Genomic DNA, 11,003 nt, shown 5'->3' with positions numbered 1-11,003 from the left:
GAAAGTCGTGTGAGTCTTGGATCCTTCTGAGCTGAATCACGCACATCCGGAGCATCACGAATGTTTCTTGAGCAAAACACAGAACCCTGACAAACACATTAAGTTGACGCCTCATTATAAAGACTTCACGAAAAAGGTTCGAAGAATACTTTTGTCAGGACATCACTTTGTTATGTAATGGTAATTGAGTCCCTGTTATCTAAGGATCTCAAGGTGAAGGTCGCCGATCCCCGAACTAAGATGTTTACGTTTTCCCTAGATCGATAGAGTTCTATTTTGATGAATGGTTCAAGGTGAAGGCCGTCTGTAATACCAAGCCTCTCCGCAGGCCCGGCACTGACTAGTGCGTTATTCATAAATCATGCAACTGGCATAACTCACGGAGCTATTAGTGCTTATGTCACAAGGCATATTCCGTTGATGTATTTAGTAAACAAAGAAAAAACTACCGGCCTCGCTCTGTGTGCTGTAATGGGTATGTTGGATCAGAAGATGGACAAGACTAAAAGCAAGTAAGTATGGCCGAAGACTATTTCGTGAGCTCTGTTGTAATGTCTAGTTTTGTGTAAAAGGCGATTGGTTTTGAATTAGTTGATTAAATGTATGCCATCAGCCATAAATACTTCTGTAGGTGCGTGTATGCTTAAAATGATCATACTGCTGAGGAAAATATAACAAAGTAATCACAAAATTGTTGTTTTTTCTGTTGCCTTTTACATATTTTTGAAAATATATTAAGACCTTTTAGAGGTTGTTTTTTAAACGCATATGTAAACTGTTTATTGTAAATAATTTAATTAGGCATTTTTTCTGTGATTGATCGATGTCTATAAACCGTGTCCTTACATGTAGATCTAAGCGAAATGGCGAGCCTAAATTTACATTCCTCGTGACGTCATTCTTGTGACGTCATAGAGCGTTATAATATAGCTATCATGGCATCGAAATAAAAACACAAACATTTTGGAGAGTGAGGAGAGGGCTAGGTACGCGAAACAAATGTTTTAGTGTACATGAACTAGAATTGTTTTTGTATACTTTAAGTACGTTCGACCTTTTCATTGTTTCCAATCGCGGTATTTACAAATCATTACCTAGTTCCAAAAGGTCCGATACAATGACGGGCACCTGCAAAATTGTTTGTTTGACTATGTGGTATTATATAAGGCTGAATATTATGAATCCACAATACAGAGAATTGACGTTATTATCCATATAAGTTTTTCGTGTTCTTGCAAATTACAATTCATTTATAACCAGCTTATTTAAGTCAAAACGATAGATGGTAAATGGGAAACACTGCCGTACCCTTAGACCAAGGTAAATTACAGCCGCCATCTTGACCTGCATTTCGGTCGTTTTGGAGAAGTGAATATAGTATTTGTGTGCACCACTTTTGCTGTTCGCGTGTAATTTGTGTGCACGTGTTTGTATAAGCCATCGAGAAGTTGATAATGATGGGAATTTAGCTAACCGGGTATGTCTGAAACGTGCATTTGCATGCATTTTGATTGTTTCCAATGCGCTTGAGCTGAGTACAAAAAGGGGACTTCCTTTGTTCAGCGCTTGATACGATCACATATTTTCACGTTTTCTGCTTATTTTACAAAGGTCCATATGTCAGTTGTAAGTCAGGGGAATGGATACAGTGGGTGACAAGAGAAACACTTTGGATCAAGCGTTAGACATAGCTGACAGTGTGTTGAACAATTCTGCTCTTACCACAATATCTGTCGGTGACAGCGGTCCGTCACTCAGCTGTGGCGGTTCTCCAGCTGATCCAATTGCGGGTTCAACGATCGCAACAACATCGGGGATTTCTCCCATACTTGACTGCCCTTCTACCACGTCGCAAAGAATCACGCTGGAAGGTAAATATATCTTGTCCTAAGTCGTATTTATGTAATATCATGTTCGTTATACCTTGTGTAACTGAATTGCAGAATCACGACTGTTTACTGTTAGTCTGTCATCTTGCACAAGTAACATCCGTGAACAGAAGATGTTGGCATGAACGTCAACAATTACATCTCCAGTCCAGACTTTTGATGTTGTGGTGGGGCTAGGTTCTTTTAATTTATTTCTCAAACCATTTTTAGGTATAGATCTATTTTTTGTTGAGCACTGTTAATGTCACTTTTGACAAAGACTAATAACATTGTAGATTCTATGTGTACAAGCAGATTGTGTTCTGAAGGATATCAATCTTTGTGACGTGTAATACAATGTGTTTTCATGATTTAAAAATATTACGTATGAACTAGGAAGTTGTATTAACTATTAAGACCATAGCACCCTTACTGTTCATTTTATTACCAATAGCCAAACATGCTGAAAGTCCACATTTTGACTTAACATACTTCTGATGAAATACATCCTCAGCCCCCATTCATCATGTTCATGCCTCTTTGGAAATAAACCAATGTTTTATTACATCATGAAGAACTTTCTTCCAACATAAGCACTGTAAATGGGTTGCCAGGCAACAAGTTTGGGTTGTCAGTTGAGCTTTAACATGTTAAATGATATGTCTAGATCCATGTGATCAAGCCTGTACATTTAGTGATGAAAAAGAAATCCTGTGTCATTCTTATTTTCATGGGGACCTGTGAACATCCAGAATCCGGAATAGAATAGGTCTTCAGCAAACCATACTTGCCGTAAGGGGCAACTATGCTTGTGGCAAAAGAAGACTAACGGGATCGGGTTGTCTGGCTTGGTTGATGCATGACATCGTATCCCAATTGCGTGGATTGATGCTCATGATGTCAATCAGTGGATTGTCTGGCCCAGACTCGATTATTTATAAACTACAATATAGCTCGAAAATTGCTGTGTGCTGTGTGCTGCGCTAAACAACAAACAAACAATAATCATGATAATGTTGATGGGTGCTTGTCATATCCAAGAGTCAAAATACAACATGAATAATAAGATTAATACGCAGTGAGACAGGGTACTATTATTTGCAATTTTAACTGAAATTTTGCTGCAGTTATGATCACCGTGTTAATATTTTGATGACAAGAATAGACTAAATGGAGACGAGTGACATAGATATATGCTGGGAAAATACTACCCGGTAGTATAAGAAACTCATTTGCCACTTTTATATCATTGTCGTCACATCATCATCATGATCATGAATATGTAAACAGTTTTAAAAGTTTAACAGAGAAACAATGTAGACTGAGGTGACGCTGTTTGGAGTCACCAACTGACATCGCTAGAGATACTGAGTGATGCTCAGCCATTTTTTATTCAAAAAGCTTTTCATGTGAATAGAAATCATAAAAATATAGCATAGCACTTGTCTCATGAGCATGTTGGATATATATTTTCTGTATCACCTGAACAATTTATGTGTCTTTTTGTCAAGACAGATTAACCATGTAACGTAATGTGAAAGAATTCGATGTTTTTTAGCAGTATATTACAGAGGTCCAGATAAGCTTTTGGTGTTGTGGGTATTTTACCCATGCATTTTAAAATCATTGGGTATCAGTAATTCTATCTGCATATTCAAATTTCTGTTACCCACTAGTTTTTACACATGTGGGTATTTAAGTTAAATATTTAAAAACACTATTCATCTAGTCCCTGCAAACTGGTGCCGTGTGGGTTCGAGAGCTTTATAGGACTCCAAAATACCACGATACTTCCACAAGAAAGTGTGATGGCAAATGATCATGATGTAACTGTCATCGTGGAGTTTGGCAAGGTTGACGGAATGCCCGTTTATAATTACAAAATAAGTTGCTGATTTGCTAATCGAATACGCAGGGCTACTTCACAATATTTTGATGATACGCACAAGTTTTATTTTTGTAGCGTATCTGTAATGTTCGTTGCATATTTGATACGCTTGGATTATATTTTACTTTGTATTTCTGCATTTCTGATGCGTATTTCACGCAGATACGCAGCTTATCTGGCGCTCTGTATATTAACATTGTGACATTACCATGATTATGACTATGGATTATATCATGAAAATGCTAAGAATTTAATATTTGACTCAAATGATACACATGCTATGGGAGCAAATCTCAAAGACCCCAAGACTCCATTAATTTCGAAAACTGTGAGTGTGAGGTGTGTATGGATCTTCTACAAAAAGAAGAACATGACTTAGTCCTACCTGTCATGCCTACAAGTTTCATTACCACTGTCAGATGATGCATCGGTGGAATGCGTTTTTTTTAGTTCTCGATACAAGTATTGATCACAATCACACACTAAGTAAAAAATAGTGATTCTGACCTTAAATGTTTGCTTTACTAACGGTTCCAATAAACACTAATCAGTAGTGCAAGTTAATAGTGAAAACAAACAGCGTTCATTTGTTGTGCCATAATTACAATGTATAAGGGGGCACGGGTGGCCCAGTCGTCTAAGGCGCCGCGATTCGCTGTGCAGAGTTGCGTCCCTTGAGCACGCCAGAAACCTATGATTGTGGGTTCGAATCCCGGTTCGCCCCGATTATGTTTCTAGGTTTGTCAGCACCATACCCGTGCTCGTGGGTTTCACCGAAGTGGTAAACGTCTGAGACCTGCATCACTTCGGGCTTTCCTCCCACATTAAGCTGACACGCCGCGATATAACTGGAATATTGTTAAAAGCGGCGTAAAACCCAACTCACTCACTCACTCACAATGTATAAACGGGTTGATTGCATCACGGCATGGTTTCTGTGTTAACAGCATCTACAACAGCATTCTGAGTGTATTCAGAAAATGATGTTGAGAATCTTGACAAACAACAAAGTTTGTTGCATCAAACTTGATCTATAAAAGATTTGTCTGCGTTAGAAATTGGCACTAGTCCTGTAGTCCTTGCCAAACTTTCCAACGTTTAAAGTATCATGAGGACTAGTAGAAATTTACCATTTTTAGGGGTTTTGATATAGGTAATGATTATAAGGACTTGTAGACTAAAAATGTTAGTTTCTACCGCTGATTGTTAAGCCAGTAAGCTTCTTTTTCGATGCATCCAATGATTCAGATGACCTGTAAAGATGTAGGTTAGAATTGATCTTCAGCAATCCAGGCATGGTGTAAGACTTAGGGGCGACTAACAGGACTCTGTTGGTGCATGTCATTATCCCCCGCCGCGCGAAAGCGCGAAGCGGGGGATATAGTATTCACGACCGTCCGTACGTCCGTCCGTACGTCCCACCTGTTTGTTGCCGCGATATCTCAAGAACTAAACACTGGATTGTCTTCATATTTGGAACTATGGTGTATATACAGACTCCGCAGACACCAGTCAGTTTTGGTGACCTTGACCCCATTTTAAAGGTCACAGCAGGCATATCTGCTTTTGGAGTTGGAAAACAGTGTTGCCGCGATATCTCAAGAACTAAACACTGGATTGTCTTCATATTTGGAACTATGGTGTATATACAGACTCCGCAGACACCAGTCGGTTTTGGTGACCTTGATCCCATTTTCAAGGTCACAGCAGACAAATCTGCTTTTAGAGTTGGAAAACGGTGTTGCCACGATATCTCAAGAACTAAACACTGGATTGTCTTCATATTTGGAACTATGGTGTATATACAGACACCGCAGACACCAGTCGGTTTTGGTGACCTTGACCCCATTTTCAAGGTCACAGCAGGCAAATCTGCTTTTGGAGTTGGAAAACGGTGTTGCCGCGATATCTCAAGAACTAAACACTGGATTGTCTTCATATTTGGAACCATCGTGTATATACAGACTCCGCAGACACCAGTCGGTTTTGGTGACCTTGATCCCATTTTCAAGGTCACAGCAGGCAAATCTGCTTTTGGAGTTGGAAAACGGTGTTGCCGCGATATCTCAAGAACTAAACCTCTCGATTGTCTTCATATTTGGAACTATGGTGTATATACAGACACCACAGACACCAGTCGGTTTTGGTGACCTTGACCCCATTTTCAAGGTCACAGCAGGCAAATCTGCTTTTGGAGTTGGAAAACGGTGTTGCCGCGATATCTCAAGAACTAATCGCTGGATTGTCTTCATATTTGGAACTATAGTGTATATACAGACACCGCATACACCTGTCAGATTTGGTGACCTTGACCCCATTTTCAAGGTCACAGCAGGCAAATCTGTTTTTGGAGTTGGAAAACGGTGTTGCCACAATATCTCAAGAACTAATCGCTGGATTGTCTTCATATTTGGTACTATGGTGTATATGGCGGGGGATATTTCGTCACTCTGTGACAAATACTTGTTGTATCTCAATTGCGTAGATCTATGCTCATGATGTCAATCAATGGATTGCCTGGTCCAGATTATGATTTACAGGTCTCTGCCATATAGCTTGAATGTTGCTGAGTGTGGCTTTAAACAACAAACAAACAAACCAAACTTTCTTGTCATGTTAAGAAAGTGAAATAATCTACACGACACTCATGGAAAACCATGTTTACAAATTCATGATATTCATACTGAAATAAGTTTGATATAAATTTGATTTTCAATAAGAATGCTATGACAGACATATTGAAAAGAATAATCTCTGTATAGTGAACGAGGTGGATTTTAATGTCACATCATCAACAGCCCAGCCATACTACAACAGACCCGTGAAGATTCCGGGGTAGACTAGGTCTTCAGCAACCCATGCTTGCCGTAAAAGGTGACTATGCTTGTCGTAAAAGGCGACTAACGGGATCGGGTGGTCAGACTCGCTGACTTGGTTGATGCATGTCATCGATCCCAATTGCGTGGATCGATGCTCATGATATCAATCACTGGATGGTCTGGTCCAGACTCGATTATTTACAGACCGCCGTCATATAGCTGGAATATTGCTGAGTGCGGCGTTAAACAACAAACCAAACAAACCATACTACAACAGGGTCAAATTAAATATTCATGAAGAATACATGTTTGAGGAAGTAGAGCAAACAACACAAGGAAGAATTGTTTACAGTTGATCGTATGTCACTTATTGAAGTTTTGTGACATTTATGAATTGTATGCATCGATTTGGAAGAATTCTATATAGCTATTGAACTTGCTAAATGAGAGCATCAATTATGAAGCACCTACGTTTCTTGGGAGACTCACTGAAGTTGAAATGTCAATATGGTTGTAAGACAGCCAACATCAGTATTGATTATTACGCTTACCATTGCATTATGCATTATGCATTATGCATCAATAACAGACCTCAAAGTTGCGACTAAAGCGGTAGCTAATGCAACCTAAATTTCAGTTTGTTTACTGTCTAGAATTCAGAGGAAGCCAAATGACTACCTAGAAAAATACCTTGTGGTGACTAAATTCTATTGCTACACATCTGTAGACACAAAAATAAATAACAGCTGATCTTGGAAAGCATGTCTGCTAATAATTGTACTCGCAAATAATTCCTTCTAAAGTCGACAATGAACCAAAATGCATAAATATTAATGTATTTAGTAGTTTATTTTAGTTGACAATGCTCATTGGATAAGCAAGGATATACCTATATAATCTAGCAGCATAAATTGCATCATTGTTCGAGTCACAAATAACAAAATTCAAGGACAGTTTCCACTAATATACAATTTCAAGACTAGTGCTGTAACTTGTACATATTATAATAGTTATTTGATAAAGACAATTTCAAATGCATTTGGCTACCTACAACATGTACAATATTGGCTTGACTTCTTGATTTTACCACTGGCCACCTGGAAAAAAATACTTGTAGCCATATGGCTACTTGGTTAAAATTTAAACTTTGAGGCCTGAATAAAACATGATAAAACTCAATACATGTATTGCCTATGATGACATCATCAGGTTCAAACCGTTTACTTATTCCTGGAAGATGGAAAGGTAATCAAAGACACGTCTCCTTGGTTACATTACTTGGAATCATGATTTGATATCAATTGTTTCTATTATCCTCATTCACATTGTTATTTCCCCTGTTTGATCAAAACAACCTCCTTGCTTCGATCCTGTTGAAATCTTCATGGAGAACAATCCATTACTCTGCAAGAAGCAGACAAATTCTTGAGCATGTTAGTGTGTAAGTCTTCACCAAAAATCAATAGTTGATGGGCTTTGAATAAAGTCGTAATTATCCCTGCTTCTGTAGTCATTAGTGGTGATGGCGCCTGTTACCGATAACAATGGTTGGCGTTGGTGGGCTTTCTTTAGCTGCCTGTTTAGGCATGTTGCCATTAAGGAACTCATTTTGCCCCAGCTTCACATCTAAATTCTTCACCTGTTTGACAAGAGTATTAGTAATTTTTAGCATATTAACTTGGTTGAAAGTGAAAACAGCTAAAGTGAAAACATTGTTAAAGAAAGTGAAAACATTGTTAAAGAAAGTGAAAACATGGCTAAAGTGAAAACATGGCTAAAGTGAAAACATAGTTAAAGAAAGTGAAAACATGGCTAAAGTGAAAAAATTGTAAAAGAAAGTGAAAACTTGGCTCAAGTGAAAACATTGTTAAAGTGAAAACATGGCTAAAGTGAAAACATTGTTAAAGTGAAAACATGGCTAAAGTGAAAACATGGTTGATTTGTATGGTTTCTTTGTGCATCATGTTCCTTGCCAAAACAGATTTGTTAGACAGTTTACTTTCAGGTTTGTCATGGCAGACTGTGATTAAAAGCAGGAACCTTTCTTTACTTAAAACTTGGGTAACTAGACATTGCCTAACATTTCTCATTAAACTGGACCTCAGTGAACTTGACCTTGGTTTGTGTGGTGCTAACATGCACCTTGATTGACAGACACGTTGACTTGGTTGATGCATGTCATCGTATCCCCATTAGGATGACCGATGCTCATGATATCAATCACTGGATTGTCTAGTCCAGACTGGATTATTAAGAGACAGCTATCATATAGCTGGAATATTGTTGAGTGCGGCGTTAATCAAACCAACAAATCATTACAATTAATGTTTCAAGAATTATAGCTAAATTGGTGTGTACAGAGTCCAACTGAGAGGTCATTTGTCAAACGAAACACAAAAATGTTTTTCAATATACATTTTCCTTAAGACATATTTGTTAAATACCAAAACAGAATATGATGCTCATCTTCCACATGGGACTTCATAATCATCATAATAGACAAAGTCGTAAATGTTTAGGACTGGATTTCTGTTGTCTAAATCTTAAGTTAAAGCAATACCACCAAAGTCTAAACCTAATATATTTCTTGGATGCTAAGGAAATAAGATAGTTTTCTGTTCCAAGTTGACTTTTGACCTGTGTGTAAGATACCTTGAACTTTGTGCTAATATAGAACTCCAGTTTTCATAAAACATATTTACGAGATTTGGTAGTGAAATATTAATAAACATATCTCATTCCCAACTCTTTGTTTTCAACACATTTAAGCAAGCCCACAACAAAAAAGCTTTCATATTTTGGAAGCCCATGTTGTGTAAGCAATATTATATTGAGACACATTATTTGACATTTTTGGTAATTGTCGTTCGCAAATTTAAGACTAATACCTTATCATTGCCTTATCAACGATAGAAACTAACAGTTTTAACCCACTAGTCCTTATTATAAAACGGTGTCATATAGCTGGAATGTTGCTGAGTGCGGCGTTAAACAACAAACCAACTAACCAACCTTATTATCATGATTATAAAACATATGGAAAAAAACCTTTAAAAGGGCAAATTTCTACTGGTCCTACTATTGGACAGGACTATATGACTAGTGCCAATTTCTAACGCTGCTTATACAGCAGACATTAGAAATATATAAAGAGGAAACCCCATTACCTATGATAAGGGGTCGGTAGACTGGCATTTGATGTTGTTGACATCCCATTAAATGTATTTTGTCAATAGACTCAAACCTCTGAAAACCCCATACTTTGAAACCATGTAAAAGCATTGGTTGAACCTGTGAATCGAAAAGTTCAAAATAATTATGAAGAACAAGGTCGTTATTCTGGATTCTGGTAACGTTGTTATTAAGATTAGATAGCTAGAGGCTATTCACTCGTTCCTTTACATGTTTTCCATAGCTAATAAACCATGGCTGAAAAGAAAAATCTGAGAGCACAGCCGGAAAAGGTTGAGAAATAGATCAATTTTTTATTTCTGTTCTTTGTCAAACAGAGCCCAAACATCTTCTGATAATGCAAATGATGTTTCTGCTTCAAATAACAGATTATGTCATTCTGAGTTATATATTACTTTGCTTGACAAAAGTATAAGGATCTATACCTAAACGTTGCATTTACAGTTATAAAAAGTTAACCCATACATTGTGTCTCCTTTGAAGATTGGTTATATCCCAAAATAGTACTTTGAGCTTGTTCCTATTTCAAAATAGTGCATAGAGTTTGGTCATATTTTAAAAAACGCCTAGTGGTAGAGCGTCTGCCCAGAGCGTGGAAGGTCGGGGGTTTGATCACTGGCCGTTTCACATCAAAAGACGATAAAAGCTGGTACTTGTTGTTACCCTGCCTGGCAGTTGGCATGAAGGGCTAAAACAAGGAGTAGTCGGCTCGGAGTCTGTATACTGTGTCTAAGAGGGGTATTCATGTTCAACTTTGGCATGGTATCTCAGTGGGCTAACGCTATTATTTAGTCCGGACTAGTACAAGCACACAAGCACACAAGCATACGCACACGTACACATCGCTACGTAAGTGCAATAATCTTGAACACTGCATTAAACCTCATTTCACCTCAGCTGTGTCAAAATAGTCCATTAAGTTTGGTTTATGTCAAAATAATCTGTAATGAACATGATGAAGTTTGTTTCTTTTTCAAAATAGTCTGTGATGGTTGGACATATTTCAAAATAGTCCTTTTCGTATTGGTCATATTTGAAAATATTTCAGTTTGATCCTATTTCGAAATAGTCCTTTCAGTTTGGTCCTATTTCAAAATAGTCCTTTCAGTTTGATCCTATTTCAAATTAGCCCTTTCAGTTTGGTCCTAATTCAAAATAGTCCTTTCAGTTTGGTCCTATTTCGAAATAGCCCTTTCAGTTTTGTCCTAATTCAAAATAGTCCTTTCAGTTTGGTCC

General features: G+C 37.7%; 1 protein-coding gene across 3 annotated transcripts in view; it reads left to right on the top strand.

Moving 5' to 3' along the window:
• The first annotated feature begins 389 nt into the window (after positions 1-389).
• LOC124138185 (ecdysone-induced protein 78C-like) overlaps positions 390-11,003 on the top strand; it is a 32,523-nt gene continuing 21,909 nt past the window's right edge. Inside the window, exons 1-2 of one of the 3 annotated variants that reach the window (XM_048386401.1) lie at positions 390-512; positions 1,612-1,871. In XM_048386401.1, coding sequence (XP_048242358.1) covers positions 1,640-1,871 — 232 coding nt within the window. In that variant the 5' untranslated portion in view covers positions 390-512; positions 1,612-1,639. Of the gene's footprint in view, positions 513-1,336; positions 1,872-11,003 lie in introns of those variants that run through there. The other 2 variants (XM_046504720.2, XM_046504719.2) reach the window with 2 other exon arrangements.

The sequence above is a fragment of the Haliotis rufescens genome, unplaced genomic scaffold, assembly GCF_023055435.1.
Source record: "Haliotis rufescens isolate VD_foot unplaced genomic scaffold, xgHalRufe1.0.p SCAF_6, whole genome shotgun sequence".
Taxonomy (NCBI): domain Eukaryota; kingdom Metazoa; phylum Mollusca; class Gastropoda; order Lepetellida; family Haliotidae; genus Haliotis; species Haliotis rufescens.
The sequence above is the reverse complement of the archived record's forward strand: the minus strand, read 5'-3'. Positions and strand labels throughout refer to the sequence as shown.